This window comes from Sciurus carolinensis, chromosome 2, assembly GCF_902686445.1.
Source record: "Sciurus carolinensis chromosome 2, mSciCar1.2, whole genome shotgun sequence".
Classification (NCBI taxonomy): Eukaryota; Metazoa; Chordata; class Mammalia; order Rodentia; family Sciuridae; genus Sciurus; species Sciurus carolinensis.
Window position 1 is genome coordinate 109,864,174 of NC_062214.1, and position 24,049 is coordinate 109,888,222.

General features: G+C 43.8%; 2 protein-coding genes across 2 annotated transcripts in view; both read right to left on the reverse strand.

The window, feature by feature from the left end:
* Nucleotides 1–9,041, reverse strand: part of LOC124978241 (stAR-related lipid transfer protein 9-like) — an 18,644-nt gene extending 9,603 nt beyond the window's left edge. The window contains exons 1-4 of the mRNA XM_047542425.1: nucleotides 8,486–9,041; nucleotides 8,118–8,309; nucleotides 7,493–7,676; nucleotides 5,976–6,113 (exon numbers count right to left, since the gene is read on the reverse strand). Of these exons, the coding sequence (XP_047398381.1) occupies nucleotides 5,976–6,113; nucleotides 7,493–7,676; nucleotides 8,118–8,309; nucleotides 8,486–8,904 (933 nt within the window). The 5' untranslated portion in view covers nucleotides 8,905–9,041. The remainder of the gene's footprint in view (nucleotides 1–5,975; nucleotides 6,114–7,492; nucleotides 7,677–8,117; nucleotides 8,310–8,485) is intronic.
* The window catches only part of Stard9 (StAR related lipid transfer domain containing 9), a 73,909-nt gene continuing 58,830 nt past the window's right edge, over nucleotides 8,971–24,049 (reverse strand). Inside the window, exons 15-17 of the mRNA XM_047542423.1 lie at nucleotides 21,817–22,007; nucleotides 20,885–21,356; nucleotides 8,971–18,708 (exon numbers count right to left, since the gene is read on the reverse strand). Coding sequence (XP_047398379.1) covers nucleotides 9,114–18,708; nucleotides 20,885–21,356; nucleotides 21,817–22,007 — 10,258 coding nt within the window. The 3' untranslated portion in view covers nucleotides 8,971–9,113. The remainder of the gene's footprint in view (nucleotides 18,709–20,884; nucleotides 21,357–21,816; nucleotides 22,008–24,049) is intronic.

Genomic DNA, 24,049 nt, shown 5'->3' on the forward strand with positions numbered 1-24,049 from the left:
GGATGTCTAAGTCACTGAAATACAATATTTGCATATAATCTGTGCAAACACTCTGCATCTTCCCAAATACTTTAAATAATCTCTGTTATTTTTAACACCTAATGCCATGTAAGTAGTATGTAAATAGTTGTAGGGAATAATGACAAGAAGAAAAGTCTGTATGTGTTCAGTATAGATATAAACATTTTAGGCCTGGTACACATCAATAACATAACATTTTAAAAAAATGTTTTCAACCTATGGTTGGTTAAATCTGCAGATGTATAACCTATGAATAGAGGACAGACAGTATACCAAATGTTAATGAAATGTAGAGAAATACACTGCTCAGATACTGCTGATGGGAATACATATGGTGCAGGCACTATGAAAAATAGTCTGGCAGTTCTGTGATCCAGGATTCAAACCCAGAAGAAATTGAAAAAAATGTTGATTTAAAAAAATTAAACTAACACTATTGCTAAAGCATGTTTTGATTTACCACCAACAGAAATAAAGCATTAAATCTTAAAAAAAAAAAAAAAAGAAAAACTTCCACAGAAATATTCACGGTAGCCTTATTCTTAGGTGGCCAAATTGACAGACACAACCTTAATGTCTATCAAATGATAAACAGATAAATAAAATGTGGTCTATTCATACAATGAAGATTATTTTGCCAGAAAAAAGAATGAATTTTTGATATATGCTACAACATGAATGCATCCTTGTTTTGGGCGGAATTAGTCTCCAGTAAAAGATATGTTGAAGTTCAAACCCCAGTATCTATGAATATGACCTTATTCAGAAATAGGGTTTTTGGAGACAAAGTTGAGATAATCCTGGATTAGAGTGGGTCCTAAATCCAATGATTGACAACATAAGAAAGTCATGTGAAAAAACAAGGGAGACACACACACATACACACACAGAGAACAACATGTGAAAACAGGCAGAGATTGTAGGGATGCAGCTGCAAGAATTGTTGGTGACCACCAGAAGCTCAGAGAAAAACATGGAACAGATTCTCCTTCAGGAGTTTTCTGAGGGAGCCTAGTGTTGCTAAACATGATTTCAAACTTGTAGCCTCCAAATTTATGACAGGATAAATTTCTGTTGTTTTAAGCTACCCCATTTACACTAATTTGTTAGAGATTCTAGGAAACTAACAATGCTGAAAATATTATGCTAAGAGAAAGAAGCCAATGAAAAAGGACCAAACATCATATGATTACATTTATATTAAATGTCCAGAATAATCAAAACTGTAGAGACAGGAAATAAATTAGTGGTTGCCTAGGGCTGGGGGATGGTGGGTTTGGGGAGAAATGATGAGTGGCATGGGGTTTCTTTTGGGATATAATGAAAAGGTTTCTAAATTAATTGTGGTGATGCTGGGTGCACTGGGGCACACCTATAACCACGGCTACTCAGGAGGCTGAGCAGAAGGACAGTAAGTTGAAGGTCAACCTGGGCAACTTAGTGAACCTTGTCTCAAAAATTTGAAAAAGGCCTGTAGGCATAACTCAGTAGTAGAATGCCCCTGGGTTTAGTCCCTGTGTCTCAAAAAGATAAAAATAAGCTGGGCATGGTAGGGCATACCTCTAATTCCAGGCTGAAGCAGGAGGATTGCAAGTTGATTTTTTATTTAATATTTTTTTTTAGTTTTTGATGGACCTATATTTTATTTATTTATTTATATGTGGTACTGAGAATCAAACCCAGTGCCTCACACATGCCAAACAAGCACTCTACCACTGAGCTACAAACCCAGCCCAGGATTGCAAATTTGAGGTCAGCCTCAGCAACTTAGTGAGAGCCTGCCTTGTTATATTTAAAAAATAAATATAAAAAGGTTTGGGGCTATAAGCTCAATGGTAAAGATCCCTTGGGTTAATCCCCAATATGAAAACAATTTTTTTTAATAAAAATACTAATAAATTCTTAATTGAACTAGAAAATCTGATCCTAAATTTCATACGGAAAATAGACAAGAAAAAATATTCTGAAAAAGTTCAGGGCAATGTGGGAGGTAGAAGGACTGGTGCTATCAAAGAGTAGACTCATTCTAAGCCTTAGTGCAGGGAAAAGGGACACTGTGCACTGGTGAGGCCAAGATGAATAACTAATAATTAACTACAGAAACAAGTGGATATTCCTGAAGGAATAAAGGTGTATACACACCTCACAATATACGTGAAAATAACTGCAAATGCAACAAAGATTTAAATATGAAAAATAAGACCACAGCAGTTCTAGGAGAAATTCTTTATAACTTTGGAATGGAGAATGTATTTCTAATTATTATTGAGAACTTAAGTACTACAAAAAGAAAGCTGATAAATCTTTTTCTTAAATCTACTTTGAGATTGCTTTATTTTATATATATATATATTTTTTTTTTTTTTTTGTCAATGGATTTTTTATTTATTTGTTTATACGTGGTGCTGAGAATTGAACCCAGGGCCTCACACATGCCAAGTAAGTGCTCTACCACTGAGCCACAACTCCAGCCCAAATAAATCTTTCTTAACACTTTTTTTTTTTTTTCTTTAACCCAGGGATGCTTATCCACTGAGCCACATCCCAAGCCCTTTTAATTTTTTGAGACAGGGTCTCACTAATTTGCTTAGGACCTCACTAAGTTGCTGAGGCTGACTTTGAGCTTGCAATCCTCCTGCCTCAGCTTCCTGAGTTGCTGGGAACACAGGCATGTGCCACCATATCTGGCCAATAAATAAATTTTTCTGAATGGTCCCAAACAAAACAAGCAAAGTTAATACAAGAGTGAGGCACAGGGAAAAACAAATTTGTAATTCATATAAGGCAAAGGGTTAATTTTTGTTAGTATAAAAAACCCTCAAAAACTGGTAAGAAAAAAACCAGAAATGAGCAAAGGACATAAACAAAGGGTCAGAAAAAAGAAAATAAAAATATTTAAGTAGATGTTTAAGGGGTTGTGGATATAGCTCAGTTGGTAGTGTTTGCCTTGGAAGCACAAGGCCCTGGGTTCAATCCCCAGCACCACCAAAAAAAAAAAAAAAAAAAAAAAACCAGATGTGTAATAAAAGAGATCCTATATGAGAAAAATGAGACACTATTCTTTATGGGAAAAAATGAAAAACAAAAAACATTTTCAGGGCACAGTGGCCACATACCTATAATCCAGCAGCTCCAGAGGATAAGGCAGAAGGATTGCAAGTTGGAGGCCAACCTTGGCAATTTAGGGATATGCTGTCTCAAAAATAAAATGTTTTAAAGAAGAGGTTGGGGGATGTAGTTCAGTGGTAGAGCACTTGCCTAGCATACATGAGGACCCTGCACTCAATGCTGAGTTATACAAAGAAAACAAAACAAAACCAATGAACGAAAAAAAATTGGAAATGTTGATAAGAGAATAGGGAGAAATGGATTCCTACCCTTTACTAATGGGAGTGTAAATTAGTATCTGAGAGGGAAACTTTATCAAATGGTATCAAAATCACAAAGGCAAAAAAAAAATTTCAAATACATGTACTCTTTGTACAAGCCTACTTATGGGAATTTATCCCACAGATGTAGCTGTACCTGTATGAAATGATTCAGACACAAAATTATTCACTGCAGCATTGTTGATAACAGCAAAATACTGAAAACAGCCCAAGTTAGAAGAATAAATAATCACAGCACATTTCTACGATGGAGTGATAGGCAGAAATGAAAAAAAAGTGGAAAGTTCTCCACATACTCAAATAGAAAAAAACTCCAGGATACACTGGGTGGGGGAAGGTAGAGAACAGTATGTATAAAGACTTCTATCAGGATCCATCCAAAAAACCACACTGCTTTCCCTAGATGGAAAAGGACCAGGTTAAGTGAGAGCAGGGATTCCCTATGTACTTTTACATATATTTTTTGCTTTTTTACTATATGAACATATTTTCTATAGAAAACATCACACTTTAAAAAAAAAAAGTAGTAAGGGATAAAACACTACTCAGCTGTTAAAAATGAATGACTCAGGCTGGGTGCAGCAGTACACACCTATAATCCCAGTACTCAGGATGCCACAGCAGGAGGATCCCAAGTTTTGAAACTTAGCAAAACCCTGTCTCTAAATAAATAAGTAAGTAAGTAAAATAAAAAAAAAAAAATGAAAAGGGCTGGGGATGTGGCTCAGTGGTAGAGTGCTCTTGTGGTCAATCCCCAGAACCACCCAAAAAAAAAAAAAGGTCAGAAACAAATTTGCTGATATGCAGTAATATATAAAAGATATTTTTAAGGGAAAAAGCAAAGAAAATGGGTAAAGTATGCTTCCACTCATGTGCTTTACAAAAGATACACATGTTTACATAGCTGTATATGGTATCTTTGGAAATATAAACTGAACTGGGATAAGATGACTGCTTCTGGGAAGGTAAATAGGGGACTGAAAGAGGCACTTGAAGCCATGCCCTTTGTTGTTATTTGATTATCTCTTTACCATGTGAAGTTTTATTTATAAAGTGAATTTCAAATGTTTATCCTCAGGCAGGTTTTACTCTGAGCTCTAGATCTACATTTCCAACTGCCTACTTGATTCTAACGGCTACAACTGGATTTCTCACAGCTTCTACTTAATAAAGGAGAAATCAAACTCACAATCTTCCCCACAAAACTTGGTCTTCCTCCAGTGTTTCTTGTCACCATTGATACCACCATCCCTTCAGTTGCTCAAGTCAGAGGCATGTGCCGTTCTTGACCCCTGTCTCCCACTTCCTCTGACACCCAAGCCCTGCAGATGCTCTCCCCATTATGTCCACCACCTGTTTATCTTCACTGGCAGTGCCCTAAACCCAAGCAATCACCACCTCTAACTCAAATTTGCCACGGACCTTTTTCAGGTCTTCCCACAGTTGCTCTTGCCTCCTCCTCTTCCAATCCTATCATTCTATTCCTCTACTTAAACACTTCCTTTTAAAAGGTTTTGAACAGTTTTTTTTTTTTTTAACCACTAAACCACACTCCCAGCCCCTTTTATTTTGAGAAACAGTCTCACTAAATTGCTGAGGACCTTGCTAAGTTCAATAGCTTTCTGTCACTTTAAGGGAGTGTTATTATCAGATGGATTAGAAAAGGGTCAGAGGGCCTGGGGTCATAGCTCAGTGGTAGAGTGCTTGCCTGGCATGTGTGAGGCACTGGGTTCAATTCTTAGCACCACATAAAAAAATAAGTGAATAAGATAAAGGCATTGCATCCATCTACAAACTAAACATATTTTAATAAAAAAGGGCCAGAATTCTCAATATAGTCTATATGATTTGGCCTTTTCTAGTCCTTTCTCATGTCATTTGCCCATTTCACTATATACTCCAGCCACAATGTACTCCATTTAGTTTCTCAAGGCCTCACTTGCTGGGTGAACAACTTTCCAACAGCAGCACAGCTTTGTTTACATAAACTACTCAGCCTTTTGGTCTCAGCCTACATGAGCTATCTTTATTGACCCTGCAGAGTAGGTCAGATCCTCTATTTTGTCCTGGCTTAGCATCACTTTTCCAAATAATTTCTTGCAACATTAGCCAGCAGATAAGCTGTTTATCCCTCTAACAGTCTGTTTAAGGACAACAGTTTTGGCCAGATCCCGTGGTGCATGCCTGTAGTTCCAGTGACTCAGGAGGATGGGACAGGAGGATCGTGAATTCAAAGCCAGCCTAAGCAAGGCGCTAAGCAACTCAGTGAGACCCTGTCTCTAAATAAAATACAAAAAAGGGGCTGGGGATGTGTCTCAGTGATTGAGTGCCTCAGGATTCCATCCCTGAAACAGTTTTGCTCACTGCTGCATCCTAAAACAGTGAATACATAATAAACATTCATTTATGAATGAATAAACAGAGGGAGAGGAAGTACAACTAAGGGAAGATCAAAGGTCATAGCTCATAGGAAAAGCTAATGTTAGCAGTGGCCTCAAGGTCCTGCCAAAACTCCCCTCTCAGCAGTCCTGGCCCCTGAATTGTTCCCCACATCTACCCACTCACCACACTCTCTGGGGACCGGAGCTGGCCTGACAGAGCTGGGCTGCTATTGTAACCAGAAGTGACACCAGAGGAGAGGCTTCCATTGGAGCTGGTGCACAGAGAGCTGGAGTTGGCCAAGGTGTGTAGTCTTTCCTCTTCCTGAGAAGAACAGATCATCATCATCCAGCTCCTGATGCACCCTTACCACCCACATTTCCTTTCCCAAACCATCTCTTCCTGCCATGGCTCCCATAAGCCATCCCCAGTACCTCACGCCATGGCCGCTCCCACACCCTGACTACATACTACCTGAGGATAGGAGCCTGGTCTGATGAGGATGTCAAGAGTGAGCCCAAGTGATCAAGAAAACAGTAACAATAATGCTGGTGAGGATGTGAGGAAAAGGGTATGCTCATAAATTGTTGGTGGGACTGCAAATTGGTACAACCATTCTGGAAAGCAGTATGGAGATTTCTCAAAAAAACTTGGAATGATCATGAGGCTGAGGCAGGGAGGATCATGAGTTCAAAGTCAGCCTCAACAAAAGTGAGGCACTAAGCAACTCAGTGAAACCCTGTCTCTAAATAAAATGGAAAAATAGGGCTGGCTCAGTGGCTGAGTGCCCCTGAGTTCAATCCTCAGTACCAAAAACTAGGAATAAAACCACAATTTGACCCAGTTATTCCATTCCTCTGTATATATCCAAAGGATTTAAAATCAGCATACTATAGTGATGCAGCCATATCAATGTTTATAGCAGCTCAATTCACAATAGCTAAGCTATGGAGCCAACCTAGGTGCCCTTCAACAGATGAATGGATAAAGCCCATATGGTATATATACACGATGGAGAATTACTCGACCATTAAGAAGAATGACTTTATGACATTTCTGGTAAATGGATGGGTCTGAAGACTATCATGCTAAGTGAAATAAGCTAATTCCCTCCCAAAACCAAAGGTTAAATGTTTTCTCTGATATGTGGAAGCTAACCCACAATAGAGGGAAGATTAAAAAAAAAGAAGAATTGAAGTTCAGTGGAGTAGACAAGGAGAATGATGAGAAGGGAGGGGAGATGGGAAAAGGAAAGACAGTGGAAGGAATCTGACATAACTTTCCTATGGACGTGTATGAATCTCGCCATTGTGTACACCCACAAGAAATAAATAAAAAAAATAACTGGGTAGATAGCAGAAAGATCAAGAGGGAAGGGAGCAGGGAGTGAGGGGAGGGAAGGGGAAGGAGAGGTACTAGGAACTGAAATTAGAACAAGATATATTCCATGCTTGTATAATTATGTCAAAATGGATTATCCTGTCATATATAACTAAGAGAGAGAGAGAGAGAGAGAGAGAGAGAGAGAAAGAGAGAGAGAGAGTGTGTGTGTGTCAGTCCAGCTTTGAGCTGGCACCAAGGGGTCCAGGCTCTCCTCCAAGAGTTATATCCTCAGACTCAGAGTCAGCCACAGTGAAGGCTACCCCAAGTCTCCAGGTCTGCTCCAGTCAATCCTGAAGTCAGAGGCTCACCCCATTCCTCACCCTCAGCAGATGGGAGATGATCTGCTCACGGATTCTCAGCTTCTCTTGTTCAGTTCGCTCCCGCAATCTGTCCCGTGCCTTGGCAATTTCCATCTTGGCCTCCTCACGGGCCCGTTGATAATTGCGCAGCATTAGATCAATTTCAGAGGGTGAGTGAGCAGACTTTGATGCCAACTCAGGGCTTCTATGGAAGATCACACATCGGAAAGATATCTTCTAACATGGTGAGTGCATAACAGCCCTGACCATCCCACCCAAGGCTAGCTTGATGCCATGTTCTAGAAGATCCCATTCTCCCTTTACCCACAGGGTCATGATTTGATTTTATATCTTCAGGAGAGCTGCTGGACAGAGAGGAACAAGCCCTTCCGAGGTCCAGGTCTGCAGGTTTGCTTTGTGTCAGAGCCACTGTTTATACTTTCCCATAACTTCTCTGCCCAACCCCTTCCTCACCCCATTCCCTCATATACACTATTCTTTCCTTGCCTGGGTCTCCCACATTCACTTCAACTTGACCACAGGCATGCAGGGCCTTCCACAATGTTAAAACTCCAGTTCCTGCTCCCCACAATCCCCTCTACCACACAGAACCTGCTCCCTGCAGGGTTCAGGGTACCACCCTTACTTGGTGGTTTCTACAACATCCTTCCTCAGTCGTTGTAGGTATTCTCGGCGCCTGCTGGGCAAGTCAATATCCTGGGTGGGGAGAGCCCTACTGGGCAGGAGGCTCAGTTGTTTTGGGGGGCTTCTTGTCCTACGGAAGTTCTGAAGTCGCTCAGCCCGCTCTCTCCTGAGGGTTTCGATGGCTTTTTTTTGCCTACAACAAAATGAAATTGAGTCATGAAATTGTCCATGAGTGTCCTTCCCCTAAAGTTCTCTCTGATCCCCTCTGGAAAATCCCCAATGAGCAAGGACAGAGGGAAAAATCAGCTATTAGCTTTCTCAGGTTCTTTCACCTTGGCCCACACTTGACCTCCAGGATGGGACCCTTACCTAGCATAGAGCTCCTCCCAGGTGGACATCATAGGTTCCTCAGGAGCAAGTGCTTCCCCTGTTCCACTCTGCAGCACCTGAAGCAGTGCATCTGCCTCCCCAAAGCCATGGTGCAGTTTTGCTTCTGTGAGTTCCAGGCTAAGTGACGGCTTCTGGGCTCCAACTTGTAGGGGAATCTGCTCCCTCTGGGACCACTCAGGATCCTGGCTCTTATCATCAGGAGGTTGTGGGGGCCTCTGAATCTGCTCCCCAGGGCTGAGATTAGTGCTGGCCCCCAGCTCCTTGCTTACACCCAATTCCTCAAGAGAGCCATTCTGAACCCCACCCCAGTTACTAAATTCATTATGTACTGGAGGGTCCCTCATGCTGCAATGCTGGGGCTGGGGAGCAATGCATGCTTGCGAAATGGGGCACAGCATCCCCTCAGGTTGGCAAACCTGAGGTTGGTCCACACTGGAACCTCGAAACCCTGCAGTGTCAGTCAACTCAGAGACAGGGTGGGGGCTGAGGTGCTGGAGGCTTCTCCACGAAGAGGTGAGGTTCAGAGGGAGCTGTGGCTCCACCAGAAGTGCTGAACTCTCGCCTCCACTTTCTGGCTTGCTCTGCCACTGACTTGGCCCCCTAGGGCTCAGCAGGCTGTGCCCTGGGAAGCCACCTCTTCAGGCACAAAGCTATTGGCCAGCCTCTGGCTCTTGTCCCATGGTGGTAGAGGTGGCAGTCTATTTTGGACCTCAGTGGTGGCTCTGGGCTGAAGCTGCTGAGAAGGTTGCCCTAAAAAGCTAACTTGGATTCTGGAGCTTTGCTGTGAGGTGGAAGGGGAGCTTGACTCAAGGAATGACTTCCCATTACTCCTTCCTAAGTGACTTGAGCCTTCTCTACCCAGACTCTCAACTCTCTGGGAACCACCTGACTCATCAGCGCTTTGAGAATAATTACCCTTTGGAGGTCTTGAAGCACCACAAACAAGGTCTGGGCTGGAATCAAGCTTCTGGTGGCCTTCAAGAGCATAATCAGAGGGAGCTGAGAGACTCAGGGCACCTGGGAGCAGACCTGACTCCTGTGTGCTGGCACTAAATGTGAGGATTGGGGAAGAGGCCCTGTCTACCATCAAGGCACTCCCTGGACTCAACTTCTCCTGGACCTCAGGTTCCTGAGTGGACCCCCCTGAAGTACTGGGGAAGAGGCTGGGGGTAAGACAGAGGCTGCAGTTGGGGCTGTTGACAATCATGCAAGAAGATTCCTCTGGTTGGGAACTGGGAGGCAGGGAAGCATTGGGAGATGCTGGTGGGCTTATAGGAAGGAGGTTGGGCAGAACTTCCCTTTTGTGGGATGAGGATATTAGAGGGCTCTGCAGCGTGTGGTAGGTGCTTTCTTCATGAAGATCTGGGGGTGTTGCCATTTTCCATGCTGTTTCCTCGGCCTCAGTCCTCTGAAGTGCCCCTGGGACATCTCCCTTTTGTTGAGACTTGGCTGAGATATCTGAGCCCAGCTCTTCAAGGATCACACTGACTTCCTGAGATTTGGTCTCTGAGGTCTTGAGGCACAGAGTGGGTAAAACCAGCTCAGTCTGGCTTCCCTCATCCACAGTGGTCTGAGTAGTACCATCCGTCATAAGGGCCTGTGGAGCCTCAACTGGGGTGTTCCTTTTGGTGCTCTGCTCTTTCTGGGCCACACTTGGCTGGGAAAGACTCCCAAGTAGCTCTGAGGTACTGTGCAGGAGTTGTGAGAGGTGGAGAGACAAGTTATGCATGCTGGTCCAAGAGGCCAGGTCAGAGGCTGACCCTGTACTGGCTTCCAGCTGAGCAGAGGAGATGCTGGCACAGCTCTGGTGGAGCCTACAGCCCAGGGTCTGTGTGCCTTGCTCAAAGGTATTTGTTCCAGCCAGTCCCACAGGGCATTCTGCCTCTGATGGATACAGCAGCACCATCTCATCAAGGAGACCTGCAGAACTTCCTTCAGCCAGCGGGAGCTCACTCCTCAGATAGCCTGCTTCATCAATGGGGCCCTTGAACTGGGTTGTCTTGTCAGGACTCAAAGTGGAGGTTACTCCTTCACGACCTGAAAGGATGTGGGAGTCCTTGAAGGGAAACAAGGAACTGCATACTTCCCAGGCCTCATTTGAACCTTGGACATTATCAATGCTGCCATGTGTGCTTGATAGGTCCTGAGTTTTGGCAAAAGTGCTGAGGTGAGAGTGGAAAGGGGAGCTCTGTTCTTCTAGGCCACTGTCCATGCTGGAACTCCTGGCCACATTTGATGATATCAGGCCATGGGGTTTCTGGGTACAGGAGACATCAACTGTACTACCAAACACATATTGTTTCCAACCAATGTGTATAGGTTCCTCTGGACACCAGGGCAGAATGTAAGGATTGATGTCACTGGAGTCAAAGTGCAGCATTTCTTTGTCCATCTGAGAGCACCAATTCTCTGGCCTACTCTGGACACTCAGTTTCTCTGGCTTTGCTTGTTGGGCCTGTTCCAAAGAACTAGACATCCAGTTGGCCATTAAATTAGGGGTTGGCATGCATGAGCGTGTGGAAGACGTTGGGTATGGAGGGGTGATAGGTTTCAGGGGCTTGTGATCAGCAGGGTCATTGTTCAAGTTAGATGAAACTTTCTGACTACAATCCTCAGCCTTTGTAGATGTTCTTGACACCTGCTTTTCTAAGGAATAGCTCTCAAGATGTGGGTTCCACAATCTGTTAGGCTCCAATGCATCTTCATCTGTAGGAGAACCAGGCTCCACACTCATGCTCAGCTCCTGAAGAGATCGAGATGAGCTGACCACAGAGAACTGAGATCTGAGATAAGACTTGGAGTGTTTGGGGCCAGAGAAGACTGCAATCACAGGAAGTGAGCACTTATGGTGGGGAGATAGCTGCTCCTTACCAGAGTAGGGCTGGCTAGGCCTCTGGGTAGCAGGCTGTGGAACTTTACTTTGCTCCAAAGGCACAAAAGCTAGGTCTTCAAAGGTTGATAAGGAAGTCTGGGACATGGAAGTCTTGGTTACAGCCACCTCCTCTGTCCTAGCACTACTAATGTAACAGCTGTCCAAATCACCTTCCTTAGAGGGTAAGGAATTCCTGTCCTGGACAGGGTCCTCACCACCTCCTAAAGCCTGGTCTCTCTGCTGCTCTTCCTCCTCCCAAAGACTGTCAACCTGAGGATAGCAGATACGTTTTAACCTTGTTACAAATTTGGCAGCGGGGTTCAAGCAATTCTGATCCCTGGACTCGTTGGAAGATTGTAGCTTTTCTGAAAGGCATCTGATGGTTTTTCTTAACTCTTTGAGTTGTGGCTCCACCGTGAGCTCACTTTCAACTGACCCTTCACTTAAATTCAGGGTGTGTGGTGTGTGAGTTGTTCCAAGTGGTTCTGGCTTAGTTTGAGACACTTGCTCATTCTGGCCACCTACAGAGCTCTCTTTCAGATTCCTCAGTGGCTCAGAGTACATGCCTGCTGGGAAAGGGGCAACCTCAAGTTCTGGGCTAGTTTTCTCAGCAACCTTTTTCTCGGGATTCCCTATGGGCCTTGAACTTCTTTCAGCAGCTGAGTGGTTGAGGGAACTTGTCCTTACATCAGGGGTAGAAAGGGAGCTACGACCTTGAGCTGAAGATAGGACAGATTCTGTAGTACAGGGTTCAAAAGTGGGACTGTCTATTGGTCCAAGTTCCATATTAAAGCCTTTGGGCTCAAGGCCATGTGCCAAGAGTACATAGGGTTCCTTGGAAGAGCTCTCTCCTATCTGACCCATTTCACAGGCCCTGGAAGCTACTATGAAGGGTAGGTGGATAGGATGTAGGGCAGCCTTAGAAATTCCCTTCCCCATGTCACCATCTCTATAAAACAGTAATGTGGAACAATGGGAAGAACAGGTATGAGTAGCAATGAGTTCAGAATTGCAGGGTTGTTGAAAAGGAACAGTTCTGCTCTCTTCCTCCCCACTAGATGGACTGAGAGTCCTGCTGCCTTCAGTATTCCCTGAGAAGACAAGGGGATCTCTGGTTTCCTCTGGGCATCTGCATGGGGTCTTGTCCTCAAGTCCCCTGGGATCTGGGTTAGGTCTTTGATCTTGCAATGGAATTGGCCTGGGATTTGTGCTGCCAAACATACAGGTTTCTGCCAGCCCAGACCCAACACTCCCCTTCCACGTCCCAGGCTGCTGTGTGGGAGCTTCCAATTCATCCCTTCCCAGGCCTCCAGGCAGAACAGCATGTTGTTTTGGACTTTTTCTCCCTTCTTCTGAGTCACTAGAAACCTCACGGCATTGGACATGATCTTGCTTAGGCCCTAAGCAGCTTGAAGTATTCTGAATATTATAGATCACAGGCTGACTTTCAAAATGGGTTGTTTTTTTTTCCTGTGCACTCACAGAGACGTTACCCAAGCCTCCTTCATATGTGGTGCCTCGAGTTTTAAGTTCCTGGTGCTCTGGGCTGCTGTCCCAACTTTCACGAGACATGTCCTCTGTACTATCCCCTGTAGCTGACTGGGTCTGTTCATGCAGAATCAACCCGAAATCATCACAAGGGGCCTGAGAAGAAAAGGCAGACACCACTCTTTCTAATTCCACTCTCCTGTCTCCCTCCACAGATGGTGAAAAAAGTCCATTGAAGGCCAAAGGATCAGCATAGGAAGGTGTTCTGGGTACTTCTTTCTTTTTCTCTATGATTTCAGAAGAACCAGGGTGATATGTAAACTGTTCACTTGCTCCAAGGACATATCTCAGTTCTCCAGTACAATGCCCTTTGCCTAGCGCAGGGGCAACATGAGAGGAAGCCTGTGAAGGAGGCCATGGTCCTCTGTTAGTCTCAGGGTTAGGCAGAGATGGAAAGCTGTTTTCACAGAGCGGTGTGGTTTGCGATTTCCCATCATCAGTCAGCAGATGTCCTGGTGCAGTAGACAGAAATGCCACATGCAATCCCTCTGCTTCACCCTCCTTCCTGGTCTCATCTGACACTAACTGATCCATTTGCTTACCCTGAGGCCTGCCAGTGGCCCCTGAAGAACACTCAGGTTCTAGTGAAGTTTCATAGTAAGGAAGGACTGTTCCCCAAGTCACAAAGTCATTAGGCTTTCTCTGGGCCTTTGCCTGTCTGACCTCCTCCAAGATAGCCAGGCACATGGATACAGATACAGAATGCTCCGACTGCCTGGGCTGTGGATCAGGCACCCTAGGCAGGGAAACAGGTGCTAAATAAGCCCTGCTGGTAGGGGAGCCTGGGTTCTCAGATTCCTTCTCTGCCTTTTGCCTGGCCTCTTGGTCTCGGTCACTGTCCTCTTCTAAGGGGAAGCTGACCCTCTTTTCAAGCTGTCTAGAGATGCTGTTCAAGGAATGGGCTTGTATTTCTTTTGGTACAGGTGTCTCAGTTTCAGAACCAAAACCTTCCTGGGTACTCAATTCCATCAAAGTGATTCTGAGTTCCTCTTGTCGGTGTTGAGGGCTGGTGCTTGCTGTTATCCTGTCCTCTGTCCCTAGGGGAATGTTCTCTGGAGCACTAGACTGACCATGAGATCCCATGGCTCGACGTATCACAGATCCACACCAAGCAGAGTGTTCCATGGTGGAGCCCCCTCTATCATTTCCCTGAGGGCTGTGGCTTCTGGACTCTCCACTCTGGTTCTGATAATCTATTTCAGTTACCAAGGGATTGTTATGAATTTTCAGTATTGTGGAATCCAGCACATACTCAAATGAAGAAATGCCTTCTTCAGTATCAAGGGAATGAAGACAACTTCTTGGCAGACTTGGAGAATGCAAGGGCAAGGTATTGCTCAGCTCTTGGTGAGAAGCTGTAGAGAAATCTGTCTGGCTCAGTAATGGGAAGACGGTCTCCTGGCTGAAAAATGGGCCCATATGGTGCTGACTTGCACTAGGAAGTTTCTGAGTTGATAAGACCATATTGTTTTCATTCTGTGGGCTTCCTTCCTTTTGCATGACCATTTCTTCAACTTTACCTTGAGCTTTTGGTCCCTCTGGCTTGGAACTACTTAGATGTCTGACAATTTGGCTTTCCAAAATACCTTTCATAGTCTCCAGTTCTTTAAGACTTCCTAAGTTCCAAGATTGCTCTTTGGAGTTTGCTGATGCATCTGCCAGCTCACCATCCTTCTCAGACCTTTCTGGCCTGGGCTGCAAGGACAGAGTTCTAGTTGAGGTTTTCATTCTCCCTGGGTGAAGAGAAGTATTGGTGGACTCTCTGTGAGCTGAGTCTTTCTCTAAAGAATCACATGTGTCCCTGGCAGGTCTGTCTAATCTAGCTGGGTGGGTGTGCTCTCCTATAGACTGACTCTCTATTACACATTCCCTTGACATGAAGGTGCTCAGAGTGATTCTCTGTACCTGAGGATCATCCATAGTAGTACTGATAACCTCCATTTCCCTAGTTCCACTCTCATTAAAAATAATACCATCTGCCTGTCTTGGAGAAGATGGCTGATTCTTGAAGGACAAATGGTTTCCAGAGCTGTTTGGCCTCAGAACATGGTCATCCTTTTCCTGGTCTCTTTGGTCCTGGATCACAAACTCCTTACTGATTCCTGGTATGGGGGAAGCATGAAGCTGCTTATTCTGCTTGGATTCAATTTCTAAGATGTCATTTTCCAGCTGCGTTACACTTCTAATTAACCTAGCCATTTCATCAGTGTTATTAATTCTTTCATTTTGTTTCTTTCCTAAAGGTTCTTCTTTGTAGTTTGATATTTCTTGTGACCCTCCAGGGCCCTTGCATTCACTTGGGTTTCTTTCCTGAGCATATGTAACTGATTGAAAACTTTCATAGGTAGACTCTATCCCTGGATGCCTAAACTCTTCTGAGATGTCTTTGGGATGAAAAGTTTTTCTAAGAAGCCCAATTTCATTCCTCCCTTCCCACGTTTGGGTTAGACTCTCATCCTGGGCCATGAGGATGTGGCTGCTTACTCTACGATGCATTGATCTGAACTTGGAAGAAACAGCAGTTTCCCCTGGCACATCCTTTTCAAGGCTTACACTGGTTGTTTTACAGATAAAATCAGACCTGGCTCCAGAAGGAATCTGTCTGTTTGTATCACAGGCCTGAATCTGCTGCAGGACTGCATTCTGATTCTGCTCTTCTTCCCCACTTGCTCCAGACCCATCAACAAAAAAGAAAGGCTTTCCAGACACAGATCTATCTAAAGAAACACTGCAATGAGACTGCTTAGTGGCCTTTTCTCCCTCTTTCAGTGCTAGAAGATTGTGCTTTTTATTTAAAATTCCAATTTGATTTTCAGATTCACATAGTTCTGTGCTGGTAGAAGGGAGAAAGTGTCTGTTCTGAGTAACAAACACATAAACTGAATTATGACTTTCTTCTTTAATATTTCCAGCACATTTCCCTAACTCTCCAAAAACTTCCCTGGTATTCAGATCAACTGGCCCCTCTGCTGTGACCTGCTGAGATGAGGCAATCTTGGAATTTTGATTTTGAAACATTACTGGCAAATTATTCCTCAAACAATTTTCCTGGAGGTCTTGGTGGTTGTAACCAAAGCCCCAGGCTTCTCTGGGGGGTGGTGAAGGGACATGTACTTCTCTGTAAGCTGGAATCTCTAAGGCAGTTTCTGTCAGGGCATCCCTGCTTTTGGTTATGTAGAATGTTTCCAAGGGAGGTGGCTGCAGGGAAGATGGGAAAGGATTCCAGGGAGCAGAGTGGAGGTACAGCTCTGGACCTGATGGAAAGGCAAAGGAAACATTTGTGTGTCTTCCAACTACTTCCTTAGAGCTCTCTTGGCAGTCTACCTTTTCTTTCTGCAGGTGGTGGTGGCTGTTTTGACTTAATTGCCCTGGATAAACTGCATTATTTTTTCTGAGAGGAGCCTGGCCTTGGGGCCAACGGTCTGTTTTGGTGGCTACACTGATGTTATTGCGACAAGCATTATTCTGGAAGAAATGCTCTTCAGAGGAAGTTATCAGTCCAGGTTTCCTGATACCCTGAAAATACTCTTTCAGATTATTCTGTTTGATTTCACATGCTTTTTTCATGGAATTTGGTATCTTGTTCTCTGATCCAGAAGCTAATGATTCTAAGTCTGCTGAATAAGCTCCATTACAACTCACCTCTTTCTCACTAGTGCTAGGGAAATCTGAAGTCATTTCTAATTTGGCACTCGAACTGTTCTGTTCTTTCTCTGCTCTCAAATGCTTGATTCTGGATAGATGAATGGGAAGGTTGTTGGAATTTGAATTGCTGGATAGCCCAGAACCAACTGACAATTGAGTATCTCCTCCTTTTCCAGAAGCTTCTCCTAAAGAACTAGAGTCTTCCTCAGGGCAGGGGAAAGCTAGTCTGGGCTTTCCTATGGCCTCCAAAACAGGATGAGAGAGTTCAAGAAGGTACTTCTGCTGAAGAGCAGGCCAGTCCCTTTCATGGGTACCGTCTACATAAATGAATGAGGTGGCAGAGGGAGCTAGCACACTTGGCACACTAGAATCATGGGAAACTTCGGAGCTGTCCTGTTGGGTTGTATCAGTGATACTTATGCCCTGAAAGCTGCCATCAGTTCCTGGCTGAAGAAAGTTTTGAGTTTCCCAAAGTGACAGCTTGGATGTATCAGAAGTAGAGGTTGGGTACACAACTCTTGCATTGCAGGGCAGTTCAGTATTGCCTTGGGGAAATTTTGAGCTACGTTGGAGGACTGTTTCTGTACCCGAGGGCTTTAGTTTTCCAATATTTAGCCAGTATCCAGGCTTCTCCTCACCACAGGGTTGAACTTCCTGGACATTAGGACTTGAACATAAAGAACTGGGATTGATCTTAGAGTCACAGGAAAACCAGGAATCCATGGACACCAGCGGGCTCTCTCTTGAAACCTGTATGCCTTGGAGAGAGTCGGTTGGTTCAGAGTAGCTTGCCCCCACCTGTGACTCAGATTGCTTGCAATGGGGCTGGAACTCAGGATTGAGGTAAAATGAACTGCTCGTTGGCAGGATGGCATTCAGCATAGCTCCTGTTCTGTGATAGATGGACCCAGGTCTGCATGTTGCCTTCTGGTCTACTATAGGCAGAATGGAGTTCTGCAGGTGCCAGAAAGTCTCTGTGGGCATCTCATCAGATGAATCAAGAAAAGTCACCCCCTGCTGATATTCCCCCAGTTCTTTCTCAACCTCGATTAGACTATCCAAGGAAAAGCTCCTGTGAGCAAGGAGACCACAGTCTGAGGATGTGGTAAAGTCCTGCGCAGAGGTTCCAGCTCGGGTCCTTGGGTGAACATGGTCTTTGATGGGAAGACTGACCCGAGGACTTTCTTGTGGGCTTTGGTACCCCTTCTCAGCCAATGAGTCCTCGGATATTTGGCTGTTGTCACTTTCAGAGTTCTCTGGCTCTGGGTGATCCCACTTTCCTTGAGGGTCCTCTGGCTTCAGTAGCTCCAACAATGAGGATTTAGCATAGACAAAGGAGAGAGAATCCACTGAATAATTGCTATCTGTGTCAGATAAATCATTTTCTTTTTCTTCGGCACAATCCACTACGGGGCTGGAATCTGTAAGTGAAGTCATAGTGTCTAGATCCTCTACACTGCATTGTCTCTTCAAAGGACTGCTATTAGACAAATGAGAAGAATTTTTGGCAATGTCTCTGACCCTAGCTGCCCGCACCCTCTGATGTCTTTTCGATGTCCTGTTTGGAGAAGGTGGTTTGGATTCTGCCTGAAAGGCCTTGGGTATTTTTCCATGCTCAGCTGCCTGCTTGGGTCTATGGGGATAGGAGAAACCGCAACTGGTTCCCTTAGCAGCCTCATGGATCCCACGGTTCTCTTCTTTTTGCCACCCAGCTTGTATGTTGCCGGAGTCCACTAGTCCCTTAGCCTTTCTGGTCTGGGAGGTAGGGGTTAGAGTCTTTGGTTCATTCCTTGGCTTTAGCATGTTAGCTGACTGGCACAGAGTTGTTAAGCCCTGGGATACCATCCGACAGGGCCATTTACCCATTCTCTCTGTTTCCTGAATGTCAACAGACTCACTGCTCACAGTGAAGCAGGTGGGTGAAGTTGAGGCTCCCTTCCTGGTGAAGGCTCCTCTGGCTGTGTAGAGCTGCTCCAGGCCTGAGGAACGGAGGCCATTCTTGCAGAGACACCTTGTACTTGGAGGGTAAGCAGCAGGCTGGGGAAAATTATATTCTGATGGTGTTTTCTCTGATATGTGATGAGTAGGGTCAGGCATAGGTGGTAACATAGTAGAGAGATCCCAATTTAGAAAAACCCTGTGAAGACAAGGAAGATCATCTCAGAACAATTTAGAGGTGCCCTACACCCTGTTGACAGAAGGAATATAAAGTTCCACTTAGTTTACTCTGAAAGAGGTTAAAAATCAGGCTCAATGTCACTGTGCCTTACAGCCGGAGAATTAGGGTCAGAGAAAAACACAATAGGTATAAAAGAAAACTGGACTATAGACCTGGGTCTCCCAGATGTTCCAAATATACTCTGTTTTCCGATTTATCTTATAAAAACGTTAAACTGAATCTAAGCACACCTTTAGGCAAGGTGAGGAAAAGAGAAACAATTTAAATGAATGGAATCAAACAGATTAATCTGTAAAGTGGTACATTCTACAGAACCAACCCACATTCTTTAACCAATCAATGATATGAGGAAATAAAAACAAAAATAGTCAATAAAAGAAACTTTCATACATGACAATCACATGAAGTGTTAAATTCTATTTAATTTTGATTTGAAAAAACAACTATAAATAGATATTTTTAAGGCAACTTGAGAAATTTATGACCTACGTTAAAGATTATATCAGGTAATCTTAATTTTGGTAAGTGTGATAATGACATTGTGGTTATAAGAATACTCCATTATTTTTAGAGGTGTCTACTAAAGGATGTAGGGTTGGAATGATATAACGTCTAGAAGTTACTTTAAAATACTTCAAAAAACAGGAAGGTGGGGAGATAACTGAAAAATCTTGATAATTGCTGAATGTGGATGATACATAAACTATTTTCTCAACTTTGTGTATGTGTGAAAATTTTCCATGGTAAAAAGTTGAAAGAAAAAAGCCTGCTTCTACTCTAAAGGTCAGAGAGGTGAGTTAACACAGCAGACATTAATTGTGAGCCTCCTATGGGCAAGATCCTGTGCTAGACCTTGAGGATACAAAGAGGAATAAGACACAGGTCCTTGCTTCAAGGAGTCTGGAAGATAGCACATTCTCCCCACTTCCTGCACATAGGTAGTGAAGGAGAAAGAAATAAGGAAGATCAATAAGAACCTGTGAGGGGCAGGGGTGGTGGCTCAGTGGTAGAGTGCTTGCCTAGCATGTGTGAGGCACTGGGTTCGATTCTCAGCACCACATATAAATACATAAATAAAATAAAGGTCCACTGACAACTGAAAAAAAATATTAAAGAATAAAAAAAGAAACCTATGAGTCAGAAAGAGCTCACTTACCAGGTAGGAGGGGGAGTCAAGAAGCTCTCTCATGTGTATGGTGGTACTTTTTTTTGTTTGTTGTGTTTGCCATATGGGGATTGAACCTAGAGGTGTGCTACCACTGAACTACATCCCCAGTCTTTTAGTTTATTTAGAGACAGGGTCTTGCTAAGTTGCTAAGGCTGGCCTCCAACTTGTGCTGCTCCTGCCTCAGTCTCCTGAGCAGCTGGAATTTTAAGCGTGTGCTACTTGTCTGACTCAGGGAGCTCTATCAACGAGGCAAGGAGGTAAGGAAGGAGGAGGCAGCATGTGGAAATAAAGAAGTCTGGTCTGAGACAGGATGAGACTGAGGTGGAGAAGGACATATGAAGTATGTATGGATACTCAGGGTCTGAAGAGCGGACGAAAAATGAGGCTGAGATCCTTATTCAGAAGATACCCTGGGGCTGGGGTTGTGGCTCAGTGTTAGAGCACTTGCTCAGTACATGTGAGGCATTGGGTTTGATCTTCAGCACCCACATAAAAAATTAAAATAAAGGTATTATGTCCACCTACAATTAATATACACACACACACACACACACATATATATATTTTAAAAAGAAAGAAGGTATCACTAGGAGGTATCCCCTCTGCTCTGAGAGGGGAGGGAAAAGGCAGAAGTTTGAATCTGAAAAGATATACAGAAAAAGAAGAGATGCCAGAAGAAAAGTGATGAGGAAGAGAGGAATAAACAGATTTTTTTTCTATTTAATGACTGAGGAAACTGAGGTACTAGGTAATAAAGAACATTGCCTGGGGCTGGGATTGTGGCTCAGTGGTAGAGCGCTTACCTAATACATGTGAGGGATTGGGTTTGATTCTCAGCATCACATATAAAAATAAATAAAAGTCTATCAACAACTAAAAAAATATTTAAGGAAAAAAAGAACACTGCTGAGACAACAAGGTTGTAAACTCTAGCCAAGTGTCTCCATGATAATCACTGGCTTGTACCTGTGTAGGTGGGGTGAATGCTGGCTGTAGAGCCTTTGGAGGTTCAAAGCACTGCAACTTGTCCATTTGCTTCTACATCGAGGCCCTGGGACTGTGGCATTAGAGTTGGGGACCAAGCATGAGGACTTGTGTCTGCTGTCATTCTGGAACCAGCACAATGCCCTGAGCTGCTCCAGTCTCTTCTGGGCCTCCAGAAGCCTCTGCTTCCTGATGATTCTGTCTAGCTGGAATAAGACCTTTTTACGCCAGATGTTTCCTTCTGCTGCCCGAACAGCGTGTCTCCGCAGGAGCTGCAGTTGCACCAGTCTCTTCTGTTTTTGGACCAGTGGGGATGATGGAGCATCAGGATCTGTCTGAAGCCAAGCATCAGGTGCCACAGAGGCCTCAAGTTCGTTCCCTGCTCCACAGTCTTCTTGTTGCTGTTCCTGTAAGCTGGCCAGCAAGGTCTCTTCTCTGAGCAGCCACCGCTGGTCTGGAAACCAAAAATACCAGAAAGAAGGTCAGTGCATGCCTCCTTGCCTATGGCTGCCTGGGATCAGACATCTCCAACCAGGGTTGGACCTGTATAGAGTAAAAGTTCTGGCGAGGGTTATGTGTCAGAGCAAAAGCTACAGGGCCTCCTTACAACAAGGGAAGGAAACAAAGACAGCTAGGCTTCAGTATAGCAGTCAGCACACCCTAGGGCAGGCAGAAAACTTGGACAAGTGTGCCAGTAAGAAAGAATGAGTAGGAGGCCTGCATTCTGAGAAGCCATAAAGAAGTTAGCTTCCTCCTTGCTTCCAGCCCCCTTGGAAGAGCCCCTGGTTTCTCAAAGCAGGGAGAGAATACCTAACACCAAAGATGATATCAAATCACCAAAAAAATAAAAGGTTATGGAAACATAACAATGGAAAAATTAGGTCAGGCAGACACCTAAAATGGTTGGTACCTACTGTCTTTAATCTGTTGGCTGATGTAAGTCTGGCTGAATTTCAGTTCCTTCTCAGCTCTAATCTGTCCTGCTAAGATTTGTTGCCTCAAGGCCTCCACATAGCACTGCTGTTGCTGAATCTGGGCTCTGTGGGATGTCTCTCCATCCCTCAGTGGCTGGTGGTCCTCAGCACACTGCTCTTCCAGTATTCTCCTGTGAAAAAAAGGGGGTGGGGTTACCCAAGCAAACCAAGCTCGGGATAAAAATGGTGGCAGTCTAAGTCGCTCTGAGAGAGCCTCTGAATTCAACAGGGTAGAGAGGGCTTTAGACTTCTGGTGGCTTGGGACAAACAGGCATGGTGTCACAGGCAGCTCATGATGTCACAGTGCAGGAGGAAGAACAGTCATTAGACTAGCATATTCTTAGAGTTGTGGGTTTAACAGAAACACATTCATTTCAGTTAAGGAAATCCTAAGGAAAGTAAACAGATATTTTTAAAAAGACAAAAAAATTCTAGTTATATGGAGAAGCTCTGTCCTTAAAATAAATAAATAAATAAATAAATAAAAAGGTGTCTGCTAAGAATCCTTGTGAAACACTGAGTAGAACAGAAGCTCCAGAAACACTGGGAGGGAATGTTCAGAGATTACTACTATACCTCCACCCCCTGAAACAGAACTCCTTTGTGATCTGGCAAGAAAAAGCCACTGATGCAGAGAAGAGATCACTTCCAGGCAGCTATATCTCTGTGTGTGGCAGAATACCCAGAGGACAGCTGGTCTCCAATCCAGGGCTGATCCTTATGAAGAACCCTCAAAATAGGGGGTGAATTTTAGACTCTACCATACCTTTCAGAGATACATACTAAGATATTTACTGGTGAAACATGTCATAGATTTGTTTAGCTCCAAGTGGGAGAGAGTGAGTGTGGATATTGATGAAATAAGATTAGCCCTGAGTGTATATTTTGTGTTGAAATGTACCAAAATAAACAATTTACAAAGAATTATTAATTGCAGCAATGCTATATTCTGCCCTACGTGATCACTCTGAGAGCCTACAGAATGGGAGAAAATCTTTGCCATCTGCACCTCAGGTAGAGCATTAATCTCCAGGATATATAAAGAACTCAAAAAACTTAACACTAAAAAACCAAATAACCCAATCAATAAATGGGCAAAGGAACCGAACACTTCACAGAAGAAGAAATATGAACGGTCAACAAATATATGAAAAAATGTTCAACCTCTCTAGCAATTAGAGAAATGCAAATTAAAACGACACTGAGATTTCATCTCACTCCAGTTAGAATGCCAATTATCAAGAATACAAGTAACAACAAATGTTGGTGAGGATGTGGGAAAAAAAGGTACACTCACACATTGCTGGACAGACTGCAAATTGGTGCAACCACTCTGGAAAGCAATATGGAGATTCCTCAGAAAACTTGGAATGGAACCAACATTTGACCCAGTTATCCCACTCCTTGGCACATACCCAAAGGACTTAAAATCAGTAAACTACAGTGATATAGTCACATCAATGTTTATAGCAGCTCAACTCACAATAGCCAAGTTATGGAACCAACCTAGGTGCCCTTCAACAAATGAATGGATAAAACAAAATGTGGTATAGATACACAATGGAATATTACTCAGTCTTAAAGAAGAATGAAATTCTGGCATTTGCTGGTAAATGGATAGAACTGGAGACAGCATGCTAAGTGAATTGAGCCAATCCCAAAAAACCAAAGGTTGAATGTTCTCTCTGTTATGTGGACACTAACACACAATAAGTTGGGAGAGAGGGAAGAATAAAAGTTCATTGGATTAGACAAAGGGGAATGAAGGAAAGGAAGGGGGTAGGAGTGAGAATCCAAAAGACAGTAGAAAGAATTGGACACAACTTTCCTATGTCCATATATGAATACACGACCAATGTAACTCCACATCATGTACAACCACAAGAATGGGAAATTATATTCCATGTATGTATGTCAAAATACATTCTACTGTCATGTATAACTAAAAAGCACAAATTATAAAGAAAAGAAAATTCCTCCGAAAGCTGACAGTTTCCAACTACTGCTAACCTTTGCCTGGGTCATGCATGTTCTTCTTTTATATAAGGACCTCAAATACTTTCTCAGAGTATCTCTCCACCCCTGTCACTCAGGATTCTAAATGAGCCAAGTGCATGAAGTTGGATGTGCTGGTGGGTGCCTATAGTTCCAGTTACTCAGGAGGCTGAAACAG